The following is a 20,854-nucleotide window of genomic DNA, read 5'->3' as shown; positions in this document are numbered from 1 at the left end:
TGAAGCCTGTCTTCATTATCACAGGATCAACTCTTCTTCCCACCGAGTATCGGTTCTGACAGAGTCTGTGTAAAGGCAGTCACTCCTCAGATAGGCAAGTTATAAGCTGTTCAGAGGTCTAAGTTATTTGAAAGTGTCAAAATGGAAAAATTAGTAAGTCAGTGGAGATCAGAGCAAGACTGCAATATGATCCTCCCCAAAAAGGTTTCCAAAAGGACAGCAGGATATTTCACACTAGACTGACTGACAGTGCTGTAAAATACCTTTCTCAAAGGAGAGAAGCAGAGGTAGCCGTTGTGAACACATACACTAAAAAAACCAAATACAAGCCACACAGACACATTCTGCATAAGTAACAACTTTATTGTAACTTGATGTGCTGAAACGCAAAAATATTTTCAGCAACAAGGTACAAAAAGTATTTCACCATTAACATCAGCTGATAAAAAAAGGCTGGATGGTTTGATACAACTGTTTACATATCTGAATTCTCTTAATCATTTCCACCCCAAAACAGGTCTAAGTCATTTCACTGGTTTAATTTCTAAAATAGGACTCATTGATCTTAAGCCTTCACAAACCAGGTTACAAATACAGTGAAGTTCCTTGCAAAACACTTGCAATAGTGAATTCCCTTTACAAACGTAGTCCATTTACTGTAAGCAGAAGCCAAGTTATGAGACTAAGTCAGTGTCTTGCTAGCTAAGGAGCTAAGCTCTGCACTAAATATGCTATCAACACCAGACAAAGAGGACAGTCAATATTCCATTTGTCAATTAGAAAAAAATAAATCAGTTAAGTTTAGGCATTTTAACCAACTGTAAAATTCAACAATATTTCTAGTAGCAATACCTCACAACTGCAATTCACTGGCTTTTATGAAACACAGTTTCAAATACTGCACATCATTTTATTCTCCCAAGGGAGAAGCCTTTCCATGAGGATTTAAAAGGAACATAATCTCCATGTGCGTCTTCTACTGACCTTCTGTGCAAAGGTGATTTTTATACTAAATACTCAATGTCTAGAAAAACATCAGAACTAGAGTAACTTGTAAAACTAATTTTGTGTCCATGATTATCACATTTGGACATACACTTATCTTGTAACAGCAAATATTTTCACATTTTCACAAAGATACACCATTACTCAACTCGTATCTGTAATACTTACTCCACTTTTGCGTTGTTTCTACCTCAGTGAAACTGAATTTAGGAAGCAAGAATCAACATGCAACAGAGCTCAAAAGGGTAATCTGTAACTTTTCCATCTGAATCGTGTATCATATAGCATTCTCCTTCACCTTTAAAAATACCTGTTAAAAAGATCTTGTATCCTGTTAAATCTTCCCTTCATTACAACAGTTTCCTAAAAAAGGCACAATGTGTTCATACTTCTGCATGCAGTAAATGGACTAGGAAATAAGGATTATTTATTGAAGCATCTTCCACCCAAAGCATCTCCTTAGGAGAGGTTCAAATGGAAAAAAAAAATATATATATAATACATAATAGCATTTTAACAGCAAATTGAGTCCTTATTTTTAGAAAGTCATTCTTGACAAAAAACACCACACAGTCATACACACACGCGCACGCACACACAGGACACATGCAGGGTTCTCCTCAGAAAAGTATGGAAGTGGTGGTTCACATTTATCTGAGGGAGTAGTGTTGGCAAGCCAAAACATGGCACCTTCATACATTATACTCCTAATCTGTATATAAAACTAAGAAAAAAAACCCCTAAGATTTCAGCCTGAAAAAACTGTCCATTGTATTAGATAGTTCTATATCTGCTGCACTTGGAACTGAGAACTGAGGTTTTGAAGGGCAAGCTCTTGAGTTGTGGGGAATAAAAACAAGCTACTGAATTCAAAGGAGAAGGCTATAATTACCAGCTATCGTATTCCAGTGAGAACACTGCATGTAGTTAATTAAAGAATAGAAGAGGTGAATAATTAGTGCACTCACTTAAGAATACAGCAACTGTTTTACCTTTTCCTTAAGAGCTGACAAAACTTGAAAACATACATAATAAATAAAATCAAATCTAAACAGATCAATTATCATGTTTTTTTTTTTTCCTGTTAGTGTAACGTATGGTATACACTGCCTGACCTGAAAGGTGGGCACTCTACAATGTAGATAATATTACAGCACAGTGTCCGACATTTTTTGGTACAAAGTGTGCTATTAAGCTTCTAGAAAAAAAGTTTTCATAAAAGTCCGTAAGCTTTCCACTTGATTACTGTATGTTGTTACTTTAGAATAAGCTGAACTGGACAATCACTACAGCATTAAATATTCAAGTCACTTTGTATGTTAGAGCTGCAAGTTTTACCAGTGATGAGTATAAGGCTATACAGTCCTAACGCATTACACAGTGCAGCAAAAACATCACTATTTTGGATGGAACAATTACCTTTACGTCTTATTATGAAGAACGCTTATGAGACCTTATTTTAGATAAATATTTAAAAATTGATAAAAGGATAAATCTCTCTAAATATATAATTTGATGCCTTACGTACTATTTAAAGTTTCTGATTTTACACTTTATCCATCATAAAGATTTAGTTAGAAGGTAAGAAGAAAATGCATGTTTAGAGGTTATTTTGTTCTTCAAAATTGGAGCGGGCATTTTTTCCAATTTACCTTTGCTAATGGTTTACTAGATGCCAAAGTATAAAACTATAAACTCTTTCCTCTAAAAATTCTGTTCAGATCCATTCAGATGAATCTTAATGAAATGAGGATGGAGATAGATTTTAAGATAGTAAACAATGTGAAATTCTTCCTCTCACCTCCCTGCATCACTTTTTTTTTTTTTAATAGGCAAACTAAAACCCTTATGCAAATATGTTTATAAATTAGGTGAGATCTCCTCCCATTCCCCACTGCTAAATCCAAGTCTTCCCAAACAAGAAATACAGCGTATTATCACTACTACAGTAAACTCAATGCAATAGCTCAGGAAACATTTAGAGTGTCCACTACTGCAGACTTTTCCTCCCAACTGTAAACAAAGCTATCAAACACTGAGGATGTTGGTATTAAAGCTAAGGTTCATATAATAAAGAACTGGCCCGTGACAAGCAGTTTACAAATGTTTCATCCTTTTCACATTATGCAGAATTTCAATACCATCCACAATGCTAGTACAATAACTGAAATGCAAGACTAAGCAAGTCTCTGCTTGCAAATACCATCTGACATTTCAGGGAAATACTCCTCTTGATGTGTACATAACCCCCCTTAGGTGCTAATGGAAGCTGTGCATATACGTCAAGATGGGAAAAAAATCCCTTCAAAACTTTACCATTCACATGCCTTTTTCAAATAAGCGAAAATATTGTTACTTAAATATGAAAGCTTGCAATAGCCACCTTCAACTGAGTCTTAAAAAGACATGCCTTTCTTTTCTAACAAAACTAAATCCCATGTGGCTGTGGGCATCTTAAAACGTATCTAAAAAGTTAAGCCACAATTACCTGTACCTCATTAATTCATCAAAAGCAAAATATATATGTACCACACAACATACAAAAGTTACACATTAAAAGTGCATATTCGGAATCCATTTGGCCCATTTCTTCAATTTACATTTGGTCATTCTATGCATCCTTTACTTTTCTATGTAACCATACACGTGGGATATATTTTTTCCATATACAATACTATCCTGTTTTTCTCACATTGAACTCTTTACCTCTCATTCAGTTCTGCATTAAATGTAAACTAATGATGGACCATAAAGAAACACAAGCAAAAGGTTTATTCTGTGTTTCTTTTTACCATTTGGACAGCTTTGACACACACACAATAAGCATTACAAACTGTAATGAAAATACATTTTTGGGCCAAACCATTGCATATTTGCCCCCACAATGAAAAATAAATTATGTTCAAAGCAGTATATTGCCATAAATAGCCTGTAGGCATTCGCTGAAGGTAAACAGGCTCTCTATATTTAGCACTTGACTAGGGTACATTATGTGCCCCTGGTTCAAGCGCTTTTAATGAGAGGCTAGTTAAAACCTTCCAGTTAGCACAGGACCAAACTATAATCTTTTTTTCTTCTGAAAATAATGGAAGATCCCTTTCAAAAATTTATCTTCAGTTATCAACTTTACTGCATTATGGAGCTAGTGCAATCCTGCAGAGCCTAGTCAAAAAGACAAGGCACATTAAAAAATAATAATAAAAAAATCAAGATACATTAGGCTATATGGACTAGAGAGTCATTGAAGATAATTTAAGGCTTTTCAGTGAATTAGAGTAATCAGTCTAATTTAAAGCTGAGGATTAAACCATAAATTATCCATCTGAAAAGCAAACAATAGGCTTTTTCAGCTTCTGTTCTGTGGACAAGGATAACAAAAACTCTTGTTATGGTTTGTGAAAACATCTCTGGACATGGAGGAGTAGAGTCAATTCAATTTCTCTAGAGTTCATGGAAGATTTCATGACTGTTTTAGCCGTTTGCGTGGAATGCCAAACTGTGGACACTGTGCAGATGCTAGTGCACGAAAGGCCTCTGCTACTAAGTGAGGGTGGGAGTGGATCATGGACTTCCAGCCTGCTGTTTCCATTATGTCTGTTGCTTGGCTGAAAACAGAAGTATTAAGAATAGTCACACAATTTTACAAACCAAATGCACAAATGCACAGTGGAGAAGAGCAGGCAAGGCAGAACTACTGCAGAAGAGCAGTTGAGCATCAAGAGACAACAGACTTCATGAATGTCAGAACAGATGCCATCGAAAAGAAGTAGCAAATTGCAGTTTGGGTATATTAATTTCATCACATGTAAGACACAGAGTGCTTATTCTGCTCTACTCAGTATCAGCAAGACCTTGACTAGGGAACTGCATCCAATACTGGGCACCATGTTAAGATGATCACCTTGAAATTACTCAGGAAAACCAAAAATGATAAGAGGAAAACTAGAGGAAGATGAGGTCTAGTGTAGAGAAGAAAAGCAAGGGAAGACATGATATGCTTTTCATGTCTCCCCTTGACATTATTTCCCTGATTTATTGGAGATGCTTTAGCTGAAGCAAAGATGACCAGCATCTTTACTAGCAATTATCCAAGATAGAAGTCAGCTCAGTAGGTTCCAAATCACTTAGAAGGAACACATCAACTAGTTTATACATTGTTACAGATTCTGACTTATCTTTATTAGTTTTTCTACTGGTATTTTACTATTTCTCTTCTACCACCCCCTTCCTATTCCACATCACGCTCAATCATTAGACCTTGAAGAACTTTTTTTTTTAAAAAGAAAACCACTAATTTTTAAGTAATGGTACACCACCAGTTTAACTTCTCTGGAGATTCTGACAATAATTAGTAAGTGCTCTGCTATCCTTTTACTGTTTGAGCCCACCACTAGCTATTCTGAAGCTGGTTGTCTTCTATTGCATGATTCATTTGAGCTGTTGTAAGTATATGCTGCAATCAGTCCTACAGTCTGAGCTACCTATTCTCAGCCTTCTTCCAGCATAGGCATGAGCACTTAGAGTCAGCCAGATCAGAGGGACCTGACTGACTCGTTGTGTGGCCTCAAGAATACTCGTGCTGGCATGTGGGAAGGTGCACAAACATGTTGCCAAAGGCAAAAAGAGCAACTGCCCTCCTTTCTTTGGAAATACTGCAGGCTGAAGCAACACTGCAGACTCAGACTGACCTACACGAGTTTTGAAACCACACTAGGGTTGCGGGTCCTCCAGGCACAAACCTGGTTAGTCAAGAGAATGGTTTCCTTTCTCTTGTGGTGGCTGCTGCCACCATCTCACAACAATGATATGTCCCTAGGAGAGGGCTGAAGACTAGCTGTTGTTACGATCTCACACTGGAGAGCAGTTAACTCTATCATTTAAAGGGGAAGTCACAATCATAACAGGGGTAGCACCTGCTGAATCCTGCTTTACTTACAGTCAGTAACTGGCCTCAGTAGTGTGGAAATGAAGCAACAGTTCTTAAGATTGCAATCTATTTAGCAGTGTTTGTACAGAACATCATGAGGCAGGGTAACTTACTTGCTATTCCAGTTTTTCCCATCTTTACACCCAAGTTGTCTAAGAACACTGCACCTGTAAGAGAGAACTGTGCTAATATTGAAAAGGTACACAAAGCATAAATACAAATATATTTAGAGTCTCATAAATATTACTTGCCTGTTAATGAAGTCTATTGCTTGTGCTTTTAACTGTTCAGCGCTGTGCAAATCTGCGAGGATAAGAATGTCAGCAACATTTTCTACCGAGAGGTTACTACAGAGTGCTTCCTCACACATGACCTTCAGCCGTTCCAGTGCATACTGATAAAAGAAAAAACTACACTAATCATTCTTCAAACTAATTCTTTCTACCATTATTCTCTACAGTTTTTAAGACAGTTCCAGTTATGAAAATGCTTGGTGCCTCCCAAGCTTAAGATCAAACCACTTCCAAACAGGTAATTCAAAATTCAACATGCTGCATTGAAGAGTCCTCAAACGGTAAGACATGCATTAGGTTGGACACATGCTGATCAAATGCTTTACTGGGAGAACTTTTATTAAAACAACAAAAATAACTCATTTAGAAGTTGTTGTTTTCCTTCAGTTTGGTAAGGGAGGAAAAGCAAGGAACAGACACGGGCTCTTCATCAAAATCATCATTGGGCAAGTTTACATCTCAAAGCAAGGGGCAAGAAATTATACAATGGAAAGTTTCATAGAACTATCCAAGGTGAAATACATTAGCATGTTTGAAACTAGCTTGTTCCAAGTTTACCCTCACTCCCATCTCTGAATTTCTTAATTTCTTCCACACCTTTGACACAGCCTACCAGAAAATGGATGTAAAATAGTTACATTCTCATATTATAGAATGGTTTGGGTTGGAAGGGATCTTAAAGATTGTATTTTGCATGAATAAACTGTGCTGCTTTTTTTAAGGATATAGTCTGAATGGGTTTCATCCCATTTAGTTTAGCACCCTTCAGATACAGTTTTCAAGTCTGAAAAGAATTTTAGACTAATAAGTGGCATATATTCAAGTTGTCACTCACAGATCTGTATTAGCAACTGTTCTACACAACGAAGAAATGCCACTGAAGAAAACTGACATTATTGGCCTAGTTTCAGTGTTTCTAGACCTATGCATTTTTACTTCCATTTTATTACTATGCTACTCCTCAAGATACCTATATTTAGAGTAAATAAATATCAATTACAACAAACCTGTACCTACCACGTAATACAGCAGTGTAATGCCTTTGGTAACATGCAGAACACTTTTTTAGATTATTTCACATTCAGAAGCAATAGCAAAAAGTTTCTAGCTGTTTTGAACTGTTACAAAAAGCTATAGGGACCTCCTAGCTCACCATTTTTATTTCCTGCTATGGCAGACAATCGTACAACTGTACCGTACCTTATAATATTCTCTACATTTATCAATTATGCCCTAAATAAAGGCCAGCATTCATAAAACAACACCAGTTCACCCTCCTGCTTGGGTGTACTGCAACTAGACAAAACATGATCAATTTTGGAAGATAAGATGCTGGCAATGAGAGGTGAAAATAGTAAGATTGGTAAGTCACCAAAGCCAGGGCAGTGCCAAGTCAAGAGACCTTGAAGAAATAGAACACATTAAGCTGCCAGAAAAAAATTGTAATCTTTTCTTGAAATTAACTACTGGGATGACTTACATTAGGATTGGCTATGAGAACAAGCAGTTTTCGCCACTAATGTTTTATGGATATGACTGCACAATCAATTCAGAAATTGCAAAGGGAGTTTAAGAAATTGCCATACTCTCAGCTGAGAGTGAAAAAGTGTCAGATGACACACACTGAAGGGAATATTTTCTGGATTCTAAACTACTTATGCCTCTTCAGGGAAAGACACCTGTGTGTCCTCTAAGGATAGCCAACTAAAATTTCAACTCAAGCTGCAAAGCAGTGAAGAGAAAACAAGATATTGGGTCGAGCTTTTAAAGAGTTAGAAAACTCTAAATTATGATACAAAAGGGAATCATCTCACCTTAACTGCTGTGCTGTTACAAGTCCCCTCATCTCAAAAATCATAGTAGAAAAAGTATTTCACAGAGCAACAATTTAAAGAGGAGACAAGATCCCAATACAGAAGAGATGAAAGATTAGAACTATTAAGTTTGTAGGGAAGACAAAAAGATGAAAGTTCTGAAGTAGCAGTACTTTAGGGAGCACAGTTAATTCAAACACTTGTATAAATCCTCTTCAAGAATACGAAGATCTAGGATACATTTTATTGAAGACCGATTTTCCAAATCATAGTAATGGTCCTCAATTCCTAAAAGAACTTGGGTAGTAAATATAATATCTGAAACACTTCTGGTCAAGAAAGATTTATCAGCTTTCTACTGCTAAAAAGTCTATTCTTTCTCATCTTTCTCCAGTTCTGACGAGATCTGTTTCTCATATTTAAAAAAAAAAAAAAAAAACAAAATATATACCAATCTGAAAAAAATGTATGTCCTCTGTAAAAGAACATGCCACAAGCAAACATTAGGTTTGAGAACTTAAGAGATCAACTACTTACTTTGTCTGCAGCTGCCAATAAATTGTCAGCCATTTTTTCAAGGTTTGGTGCTTTTCCTGTGTAAATGAACCTCATCATTTCTTTAAAAACTTCAGGGTCTACATCATTTATTTCTACACGATTCTGGTAAAGAAGAAGAATCAATAAAAGCCTCTGGAATTTAGCTACAACTTTAAAATTGACATATCAAATATCATCTGCATGCATGCTACAAGTTTTCATTTGCCATCCATCATACAAAATCCTTACAAATTTACGTTAACATTCAACAATATTAAGCAGAAAGTAATCAAAATCAGCAGCTCTTAAGGTCAGGTAGAAATCAGTTAGAAAAGCTTAGGCAATAAAAAGTAATTGCAACTTTTTTCTAGAAATGTCTAACTCTGGACTCTATTGCACAGGCTGCACATAAAAATCAAGGCACAGTTTCAGGAATATTTAAAAGTGCTGCTGAGTTTCCAACCCGACAATGATGTGCTTGGAATATCAGAAGTCAGAGCAGCAAATAGAATGAAGTGAGCCATTTTTAGCTCGACTTAGAGCCAACACAGTCTATGTTTTGTTCTCAGAACCCACAAAGCAAACAAAGCAGCACATCTAACTGACATCACATAGCTAAACACCTTCCTAACAAATCTGTGGTATTGCATGCTTGACCCCATCCTCTAATAGTATCCTCTATAAGCAACTAACAAAGTAAGAAATTATGTCAAAGACATAGAAGCAAGCACCAGACTTTTGGAGTACAAAAATCACAGGCTATCAGCACCTGAGATGTATGTGTTCTGGTTTCCTACCCACTGAACCACATACAGCATTTAGGAGTAGGGCTGCACTGAAGATTTACTGCTAACATGAAGGCAAACGCCCCCGGCACTGCATGTTACTGAAACTGGGACATGTCTGGGTTTCTTTCAGTCCAGAAATCCCAATAAAATGCTTCCAATATTCCAATTCCGCCTGTGAAAATTTCCAGATTGGAGAAGTGCAGGGAAGAAAAATGCCATGTTTGTGAAACTCAATTGTACTACAGCACCATATTCATCTGATGTAGTTCTTCATAGAAGTGGCATCATTGCAGCCTCCAAGACTAAGTGATGCTCATCTATTACAGTCCTTTAGTGAGCTGATCAGTTCCTTGCCTTTTCATAGATTCTGCCTATAACCAACCCATTTTAGATATTCTTCTTCATGAAAGACAAGAACTCCTCACTGTGGGAGATATCAAGTGCATAAAAGCAGAAGCAGCTCTCTGTGCTGATTAAGTAACTATCCATCCAAAACACTTGAACAGGTCAAGTGCCTGCAGAAACTGTGAATGGAGTGCTTCACTGCCTCAGGGCTTAATTTGAGTCATAATTCACCTCCTGTTTCTTTGTGTCCTAGCTACCATATAAAACATTTTAACATGATATAGCAAAACCTTACTCAAGTCAATTGGCTTATGTGAGGGTATAAACTAAAGCAAAAAAGGGGTAGACGTTACTAGACCAATTGCAACCTTTCCACAGCTGGCCCTATCTGCCCTTTCTACACAAAGAAACTCCTGCAGAGCTCACCAGCAAACTGTCCAGGAGTAGTACCTCCTCTATTCACGCACCATCACACAGCACTCATCTTCCTTAATTTGCAACATTTCAAGTTTTCTGAAACTTTTCCCTTTTACACAATGTAAAATATTTACACGTAAATGTTTCAGTAAAGCTCACCTTTTTGCTTTCCTCCATTTCATGTTCAAACATTGCATTAAAAACTGGAGAGCGTGCTGTAGCAAGAAAAGTAATATTAAATAAATATAATCAAATTTTAAACTTTTAGCAATTTTAATTACAAAATAATAGCAATACAAAAGTAGAAAGTACCTGCAAGGACAGATTTATGAGCTTTGAATTCTTGTCCTCCTACATAAAAACTGCAATCTGTAAATCTTGTTGTTTCCCAGAGATTCCCTAAATCTTCTGCTAGTCGACATTCAGGTACCTTCAAAGTGTTTGTATTAGACTGTCCTGATATATTTACTGAGTCTTGGACCACGCTTACCTAACAGAAAATCACAGCAAGACAACTCCTTCATAACTGAATGCCAATAATAATTAAATTACAGTACCTATTGCTAGAATTTCAGCAATTCCAAAGCAAAGCAAAAAACAGTGGTGTTTCTGGCATTAGGCTGGAACCATAAACCAACGCTTTACAGTTTACTTTTAAGTAACATAAACAGGGCTTTACTTAAAGACTCTAACATTGTGTATTTATCCAACCACAGCAAAAAGAAAGAAAGAGCACAATACCGCATGCCACCTGACAGAAATGTCAAAGTAAATAAGTCAAGGACAGATATGGTTCTTGGGACACTAGTGGGATTAAAAAATGTTAATGCTACTTCAGAGATAAACATATGGAGAGTATTGAACTGTTAATTTAAGTAAAATATATACAATATAAAATTTTAAACACATCATCAGGATTCACAAGGTCACAGAAAAGTTTCATAAGAATAATCCACAGAAATTTTGAATAGTATGATATTGCTAATTTTCATTATAGTAAATCCACACTTAACCTGCAAAGTGACAATGCAAATTGAGTGCAAGTACCATAGTTTCTTCATTATTTCATTCTACTATGTCCAGCTGAGGCAGGAATCATGAATTACTGTCTTCCAAACAAGGTTAAAAGCCACTGTTTTAGAAATATAATTCAATAAAGTATAAAACGTAGTAGGTAAGTAACTTTAATAACAAAATGCATGCTCACTGGATGTAATTTTTGTACAGAACTAGTTAAGAAAACCGTGAAATGTGTATTTGAAGTGAATATATTGCTGTTATTCCCCATGTTTAAGTCTTTCACATAAGAAAAAAACAGGACAGTAGCATTCTTACTTGCTTTTTTCAGATATCCTTACATACTAAGTCCTTCTAATCAGTATGTTCGGAAAACAGAAGAGCTCAGCAGGTTTTCTTCTTTTGCCCCAGAGCACACCCCTGAGAATAAAATCCTCATAAAGAAGAGAGCCATACTACAAGGTCTTGATCACTGCATCTCCCAAATACAGAAAATTAGGATTCTATATTAAGAAAAAATGCTGATACTGTTAAGATCAGTGCTTTGTCTGATTTCCAGAGGCACAGCATCTGGAATAAATCTGGCATAAAGCAAAAACAGAACAGCTAAGCTTCACAGAAAGTCAGAGCTCTGCAAACCAAACTTCAGATCAGCAGAGGAAGGTGATCCAATTAAGACAGCAGCTTGGGGATTTGAATCATTGCCTAACTCCCTGTTTCATCCCATACCCCTTTGTGATTACAAGAAATTCCTTTATATTCTTCCACCTTTTAAAAGGAAGAAAAATACCCCAAAGCACTGCAAAATGCCACTTTCACAGTAAGACTATACATTCACAACACTGAAATACCTATACAGCTATTGTATACTCTATTTCACAGTTTTCATACACACGGAGTGATTTCAGGAGATGTACATACACAAATGGAGTTTGAGCTTAGCAAAGCTAGTCTTCTATCGTCAAAGGAGAGAAGTCTGCTTCTCCAAAGACTTGACTCAAAGTTCATGATCCGAGTTGTCCACACAGCATCCTCGTTAGCTACAGACAGTGCCTAGGAAGGTCATCTACATATTCTTTATGTGTACTTAAACTGATCTCCAATGTTCCAAGCTTCTGCTGTCTTAGAATGGTATCTAATATATATTGATAGCTGTGCAACACAACAATTTGCTACAGCCCATCCTTTTAAGATATAAACAAAGCAAAATTTTAATTCAAGTCTCCTATATCTGAAAACCTGGCATGTGTACTGTCTATAGGTTGTAACAACTTTTAAAGATCCTAAATACAAACACTTGCAGTGGTCTGATATTTCATATCTCACTTGTCCAGAGGGTATGCTTAAAGTCAGGTGCATTTGCTTTTGTTTTTTAATTTAAGTCAAACTGAAATCCAACCAAGTCAATCCCACATAGCTATTGAAAACTCATCTTAGGCTAAAAGTGACTGTTTTATGATTGTCTCAACACCCGATACCAAATGCTTACTTCAGGCACCTTAGAGTTGTGTTTATAAAAATCACTCAGAAGACTGAAGGTATTTTTTCTCTAAACTGGAGGATGATGAAGAGATGCTAGAACTAATAGCAAACAACCTATTTAAAGAGTAGTAGCAATCTAGCCAGGATTTCCAGGTACTCCACAAAGTCTGATATACTCTACTTCTTAGGAAGCTATCCAACACGCAGCTGTTGCACTGCATACGTACTTTAGGGACACAGGTCCTGTTTGCATTGTATACCCTCATGTGTAAGGGTATATAAACATGTATAAACTAGGACTTGAAGTTCTGTGTGATGACAGTTCATATGGATAACGTGTATCATTGTCTTGGTTTTGAATCTGTAGTGGTCTAATAGTAAAGATGATAGAAGTGACACTCTATACTACTCTCTCAATGTAAGCTAGGTAAGAGATGCATGAAAGCACTCACTAGGAAAAACATCCCTGCAGAGAATTTACTATTTTATTAGCAAATGAAAATACTTTCAGATTATATGGAAAGTGAGAACTGAGTGAAACAGAGATTACTCTGCTTAGAGAAACAAAACTATGAAGTTGTATTTAATCAAGAAGTCACTTGACGGTGGTAACACTAGACTTTTCAAAATATTTAACCTAATAACCCTTCAGAGTTTCCAATCCAAGGACATACCCAACTGATCTTAAGAACATTCGGCAACACAGCAGGAATATCTTTGCTGCCAAGAAAGACTAAATAATCCTCCTGCAAACCAACAGGGAGAAAAGAAGAGCCAACCAGCACAGTTAGTACTCAGTGGCCTTTACTAAATATCTGCTATATCTGGGATGTTTTATCAAGCCAAGTGCAATATTGTTTTAAGAAGTGGTAAGTCAGTCTTCCAACTAGGATACAAGTAGGAAGGTAAACACAGAAATTAGAACTTACAGTTAAGTTTTAAAAGGATAAAAACTTCAGACTTGTCTATAGAAACAGGTCCCGTTATTTCTAATGACAGCTGAAGAACTAGAAGAACACATTTGAATAAACAAATTTTTAAAATATTTGCATTTCCATTTTTTTTTGCTTTAGCAAACAGGCCAGAAGTTACTTTAACATGCTCACTGTGCACAACCAAATGTTGTACTTTCTTTAGCATTTATAACCAGGGTAGGTCAAACACTTCACAAAAGCCACCCACATTAAAACATCGAGAAGTTTTGTAGGGAAACACAGTTATATTTAAAGATTAGCATCAAAATTTAAATAATATTTCTCTCTGGAAAATTCAGTATTTGTTCAAAATTTTTTTTAAACAAACTTGATCTCTAAAATTAGATAGTGACCTATTTCCAAAACCAAACACTATTTTTAAGAGCTGTTCATTTACATCAAAGTATTCATTACCAGGAAAGCTTAAAATGAGAAAATACACAAAAGTGTCTTTACAGAACCATTAAACACCTGTTATATCTGCTTTTATCACCCAAATAATTGTATTCATAACATATTTATCATGCAGCTAATTTAACTTGTCTAAGTGAAAATAAGATGCACTATATTTGCAATATCTAGTCTCAGGGGCCACATTTCAATTATTCTTCCTACACAGCATAATGACATATAATTAAATTGTAGTCTTGCCAAGACAATTTTACACATTTCCTGTAAATACACAGATCAAAGAAAACTTATTAGCAGTTAGAGCATCTATCATCCTCCTTAGCCACTAATCACTTTATGGCAGCACAGATAACTGGCCAACGTATATTTAACATACAGTGTACTTACATTGCAACATTCTCCAGTTTCCATTTTTAACAGAGTAAGCATTTTACTGAATTTTAATATGACAATTTAGGTTACCAACATAACCGATATTATAAGAGTGACCCATAATATACCATGAAGTTAAACTTCTAGCACAGCTCTCAATATTAATTCCCAGTATTAAGCAGTCCTTCTACAGGATATTTACACTTGTTCAGAAAACAAAACGAAACCATCAGTATAAAAATAAAGTGTTTAATTTACTTGAAAGACTTGTTCATTGGTTAAAGCCATCAATTATGATATTACAGGAATATAGATTCTGACAATTAGTTGATTTTTTTTAATAATGTGAACCAGCATGCAGCATTTCCTTTTGCTTATCCACTGAAAAACAATCCTATAGTTCCATATACAACTTCTTTAAATAAAAGTGACCTCAGCAAAATATTACTTCTACAGACAGCAAGTATCAGCCACCTTTTGCATAAATAATTCCATAGTAGATTCTAATGTAATCCTGGCAGATTCATGGAGAAGACCAACAGCTTAAAAGGGATCAATTCAGACTTACTCCACACTTCAGGGTACGTGTATCAAAAACCAAAATACAATGCAGTCAAAGCAAGTAAATGTGTATCTTACCATATTTATATTTCACAGAAGGCAACTGTTACAGCATATTACCATTTAAATCGATGTAAACCTCTATTTATCAGAGCAGAAAACAATTTATTTAAAATCTTACCACTTAAACTATACCCACCTCACAAAATAATGTAAGCTTGTCATCTGGCAGAAGACCGTTAGCTTCATCTAGTAAAAAATCTCTTCGGATAAATTTCTTAAAACCCCAGTCTTTGCCTTGCACAAATCGATACGCTCTTTGGCTTTCTGATAAAAAAAACAGTTATGTATAAATAAAGCAAGTTAAATAAAAATATTAACAAATAATAACACCTAAAAATTCTATATTGAGGCTAGTGTTAATCCACAAATGAATCAATTTAACACACTTGGATCATATGTGTCACACTTTTAGGAAACCCACAACTGGTTAAAACTTTTAATGTTGTAATAGTGTTATTTTATAAAACACTTGACAGAACTTAGTAGAGCACAATTTGCAATTCAAACCATATCATCTCCTTAGATGTTATCTTAGGCACCATCCAGCAACAGAGGAGTTTTTCAGTTAATGTTTAAGAATGCCAATGTGTCAAAACAGAAACTGTTCACAGGGAAGTACCATCACAATGAATTTGTCATCACAAATGCATTCTGACAACACTTCTGCAGTTCTCATAACAATCTGTTTTGACTTCTTCCTGAAACGAAAAACCTCGTTTCACAGGTTGAAATTATTTTGAAATACAATAAAAGCATTAAAAAAGCAAAACAGAAGTAAAAGCTTTCAAGTAACAAACCATTTCTTTGGTCATAAAAAGATATTATTTATATTTACCTTTTAGCCATAGCTATGAGATTTACTTTTTTTAATCCATCAGATTTGCTAATTATATATATAGATAGCATTCTGCTACAACATCCAAGAAAGACATCAGGAAAGTGGCTTCTCTACTCTACAGTTAATTTGGTAGCTTTTACTGTTATCAGCAAGAACAAGTGTTAACCCTCTGAAATTAAATGATCAGTAGCAATTTAAGTATACAAAACTACAAAAAAAAAAAAGCAGCATAAAAGTATAAATGTATTTTCCTTCTTTCTAATAAAGTTAAAATGTTAGTTTGTTACCTATTTTATACACAACTTCACCACTTGAAGCAGCAGTCTATGCATGAATTATCAATTTACAAAGGACATCTACAGTTGGGCATCATTATACTGTATAAATAAAAACAGAACATCTCCAGAAACAGATGGTAAATGGCTGGAAAGTCCAAGAAATAAGATTTCTGTTGGTAACTTTCCAAAATTAAAAGATGTTTATAATTCCTGTAGTGCCAAATACAGGATAGCTGCTATTGCAGAAACTGAAGGCACATCTACTCATAGGATTTTTGGGTTTTAGCACCTTGTGATTTTTGGCATTTAAAGTACCACTTGTCATACAATCTTCAGATTCTCAAAATCCTTCCATCCTACATTGCGTGTCCCTCATTTAGGGCAGCATTACAAAGAAAGCTCTCATTTTCTGGGAAATGAGCACAACTGAGTGCCTCCCTGAAGCGCCTGTAAACTCACGTACACAGCACGGGGAAGAAAAAGGAGGAATTAGAGCTCTGCGTAGTTGCAGGGCTATGACCTCCTTGGGCTCACAGAGACATGGTGAGACAGCTCACGCGACTGGAGTGCTGCAGTGGATGGGTACAGGCTCTTTAGGGAGGCCAGACCAGGAAGGTGAGGCAAGGGAGCTGCCCTTTATATGAGAACCACAGGGATGTGCAGAGCTCTGCCTTGCGATGGATGATGAGACAGCTGAGAGTTTATGGGTCAGGATTAGAGGGCAGGCCAATGTGAGCAATGTTGTGCTCAGTGTCTACCACAGACCTACTATCAGGAAGAAAACAGATGATTGATGATTGGGATCCTGGTGGACAACAAATGAACATGAGCCAGCAATGAACCTCTAGGGAAAAAGAGGACCCGCAGCATCTAGCTAAACGCTATGTGTTTACACAGAATCATAGAATGTTAGGGATTGGAAGGGACCTCGAAAGATCATCTAGTCCAATCCCCCTGCCGGGGCAGGACCACCTAGATCATGTCACACAGGAACGCGTCCAGGCGGGTTTTGAATGTCTCCAGAGAAGGAGACTCCACAACCTCTCTGGGCAGCCTGTTCCAGTGTTCAGTCACCCTCACCGTAAAGAAGTTTTTCCTCATATTTGTGTGGAACCTCCTGTGTTCCAGCTTGCACCCATTGCCCCTTGTCCTGTCAAGGGATGTCACTGAGAAGAGCCTGGCTCCATCCTCTTGACACTTGCCCTTTACATATTTATAAACATTAATGAGGTCACCCCTCAGTCTCCTCTTCTTTAAGCTAAAGAGACCCAGCTCCCTCAGCCTCTCCTCATAAGGGAGATGTTCCACTCCCTTAATCATCTTTGTGGCTCTGCGCTGGACTCTCTCTAGCAGTTCCCTGTCCTTCTTGAACTGAGGGGCCCAGAACTGGACACAATAGTCCAGATGCGGCCTCACCAGGGCGGAGTAGAGGGGGAGGAGAACCTCTCTTGACCTGCTGACCACACCCCTTCTAATACACCCCAGGATGCCATTGGCCTTCTTGGCCACAAGGGCACACTGCTGGCTCATGGTCATCCTGCTGTCCACTAGGACCCCCAGTTTAAACTGATTACAGTGTAAATTAGATGAAATAGACCAATATTGTAAAGGAGTGTCTAAAAAAAACCAACCATGCATGTTTATCCTAATTAACTATGGAAATCAAACACTTCCACTGTAGCTAGAAACAAGCCAATAAACAGGAAGCACAAATAATCTGCTAGAAAAGCTAAGTGACAAGAATATGGAGTGACAGCAGTTAGTAATGCGCTGTAATTTATACTGCTCAGGATAGAATTAACATAGCTCAGTGATCAGAAATGTGTGAAACATAAACAAGTTTTTTAATTAAGTTTCTAAAAGAATATTTAAAAAGATATTTTGAAGTTTATCTCAGTATTAAATTCTATTCTCAACTGAAAAAAATTACAACACTGATTTTCTTTGGGATGTTCTTACAAATCCACATGCAATACACTAAGATTCCCTTACCCATTGCTTTTGTTTCTTCTCTTTTAGCATTCAGCAGGGAAAATTTGAATTTTGCTCTGACTTCACTTTTTGGACAACTGACTAAAAGCAAATATAATGACAAGTAGTCTTTGCTTTCATCATCTAATCCCTTTGGATTCACTCTCAGGCACCTGAAATAAATTTAGAAATTGTACATTTTTAAATCGCACACAGAATAAATTCAGAAATATTTTTGTAAGATACAATGATACATGCTACCAAAACAAATGTTTCCCTTATGACTGTTGATACTTTGAAATTAGAACCAATCTGTACCTATAGTAAAAATTCAAGAAATGTCCAAGTTTTAATATTTATTTGCAATTTAGTTTGCAACTTTTGCGAGAGGGGAAAAAAAAAAATGACAAAACCCAAAGCAGTTGCTAGAATAAAGACCTTACCACTTCATTTTGTCATTTGGCCCTGATGAAAAGGTAGAACTCTTTAAAACTTCACCCATTTCTTCTCGGCAAAAACTGAAGTTATTAATGGTCCACATGTAGGAAAATTTTACTACTTTAACCTGAACAAAAGATGTAGAAAATTTCAATAAAATTTAACTTACATATCAAGCATTAACTATGAGAACTAGTTAGACTGTCAGCACAACTCAATATTTTTAGGTGGTTTTTTTTTAAATCATTATTATGACTAGAAAATAAAGCCATTGGAATTTACATAGATTACCTGTGTGTAACACCAGCTTTCAGCTACAGGTCCACTGGACATCTCCCCAGGAGGAGGTGGGGTGGGAACCCTTGACATTGCCACTTACTGCAGGTTTATAATATCAAGATAGCAATCCAAACTTCAGTAATTCTCCTAAAAAAAAGTAATTCACATATTTTGTTCATCCTTTGCGATGTGAAAAAAAATCCGTATTTCGATATCCATATTGCTGTGTTTACTAAACAATGCATCTGAAAGTTAAACTTAAGAGGACAATGGCTTTGGTATTTAGACAAGCAAGGTGTCACACATTAATGACCACTCGTACTCAAAATCTACAGGCTGAATTCTCATGCAATACTTTACAAAAGCAAGCGCCTATGCATCGTACAATAACACTAAAGACATTATTTCAACATCACCTTTGCAAATTACCACCCTGACCACTCCAGTCATGTTAAAACCTTCTTCAGGATCTTCTCCTTTGATGTGGAAAGTAACTAGGGCCCTGTGAGCACTCAGTTATCAGTACCAACGCGTTTGTCCACACAGGCATAATTCAGTCCTGAAAGAGCACCTAGCGACCTGGGAGCAGAATAGCTTCAACCAACCCTGGGATTTCTCAAGGGAGGGTAAGAAATTAAACTTGCATTTAAAGCAGTATTTTCTTCACACATCTTTCATGGTTGCCTTATATCTTTAATACCAACAGATTTGACTGAAGAACTGTAATCACAACCACATGCTTGTTCCCTATCAAAGCACAAAGCTGAAAAACAGATTAAGTCAACTCACCAACTCTGAAGAACTTTCTAATAGCAAATAAAGCAATTCTGTTACGGATTGTCACCTAATAGAGCACTACAATTTCTCCTGCCCATCAGAAATTGAGTCACACGCCCAGATTCATCACATCTAGCTACAGACACATAATTAGTCAGCCTGCTTGCACCAGCCTTTGTAGATAGCTAATGAAAGGAGGCGGGCCTGTCAGAGCGTAGCTCTGGGTTACTGGGCCGACTCCCCTTTAGGTAGGGTTTGCTGTCATCTCTAGACAGGTTCCTGCCAAAAGCACAGCTTCTGCTTCTCACTTAAGCAGCTCCATGAAGTTGCTAAAAAAGAAGGGAAATGAACCCTGATCAAACCAGATGAAAGTCACAATTGTTTCTGCCACAAAACATTTTCTCTCTTAGCCCAGAAAGTTTCTTTAAACATATCCTGCTATCGCTAAAGCGAGGTCTCAGAAGACTACAGTCTTTCTACAACATTTGAGTGCTTCACCATATAGGTCTTTTTACATGTCATAGAACAGCATTAGTTGCCTTACTCAAAAGATGTGATTGCACATCTCTAATTACATCGGAACTCTTCTTTCAGGGATGGGCAACACTTAGAAACAAGGTTTTATGCAACCATTGGTAAGAAGATGCTGCAAGACCACAGGCAATTCAGTCACAATGTGAACGAGTTTATTATTCCTACAAGAAGAAAAATTCTCTGCAAATCGCTATGATCCTCTTTGGATGTTTTCCCTCCTGCCTTTCTGGTACCTCTTCTCACTCCCTTGCAATATGAATTAACCCTTCCACACCAAAGCCTGCTGACATGGAAATCGCTCTGAATCACAAATGTGCAAAACCTTGAAAACAAAACTAATTCTCAGTTTTTATCAGATGAGAAAGCAGATGATAAATAATCAGATCCCTTAATGGATCTCTACTAAGAGATCTACTATGACAAGATTAAAAAAAAAAATCATTGAATAGCTCTCCTGTGAGATATGGATCATTGAGACATTCAAGTGCAATCACAAATACAATTCAGCTGCCTCTCATAAGTGACTTCTCTTTCCAAATAAAACTTGTATTTATTTATAGCAATCTTCAGTACTTAATTAGCACTTTCCATAAATGAAAACTAGTAACAGACAGTCACCCTAAATTGCTTGCCCCATATTTTTCTTAAGCAGGAATTGCATGTAGTACAGAAGATGTATTTACATAAATTTTGTTTACACATTTGTTTTAATTCTCTGTACAGAACCACCCAG

At 36.5% G+C, this 20,854-nt stretch overlaps 1 protein-coding gene across 1 annotated transcript in view; it reads right to left on the bottom strand.

The window, feature by feature from the left end:
- Positions 1–342: 342 nt before the first annotated feature.
- The window catches only part of SPOPL (speckle type BTB/POZ protein like), a 36,329-nt gene continuing 15,817 nt past the window's right edge, over positions 343–20,854 (bottom strand). Inside the window, exons 2-11 of the mRNA XM_068408126.1 lie at positions 18,823–18,957; positions 18,537–18,658; positions 18,115–18,266; positions 15,143–15,270; positions 10,439–10,616; positions 10,286–10,341; positions 8,577–8,699; positions 6,184–6,326; positions 6,046–6,099; positions 343–4,610 (exon numbers count right to left, since the gene is read on the bottom strand). Of these exons, the coding sequence (XP_068264227.1) occupies positions 4,466–4,610; positions 6,046–6,099; positions 6,184–6,326; positions 8,577–8,699; positions 10,286–10,341; positions 10,439–10,616; positions 15,143–15,270; positions 18,115–18,266; positions 18,537–18,658; positions 18,823–18,900 (1,179 nt within the window). The 5' untranslated portion in view covers positions 18,901–18,957 and the 3' untranslated portion in view covers positions 343–4,465. The remainder of the gene's footprint in view (positions 4,611–6,045; positions 6,100–6,183; positions 6,327–8,576; positions 8,700–10,285; positions 10,342–10,438; positions 10,617–15,142; positions 15,271–18,114; positions 18,267–18,536; positions 18,659–18,822; positions 18,958–20,854) is intronic.

The sequence above is a fragment of the Nyctibius grandis genome, chromosome 9 (assembly GCF_013368605.1).
Source record: "Nyctibius grandis isolate bNycGra1 chromosome 9, bNycGra1.pri, whole genome shotgun sequence".
Lineage (NCBI taxonomy): Eukaryota > Metazoa > Chordata > Aves > Nyctibiiformes > Nyctibiidae > Nyctibius > Nyctibius grandis.
Note: the sequence above shows the minus strand (reverse complement) of the source record. Positions and strands in the feature narration are given on the sequence as shown.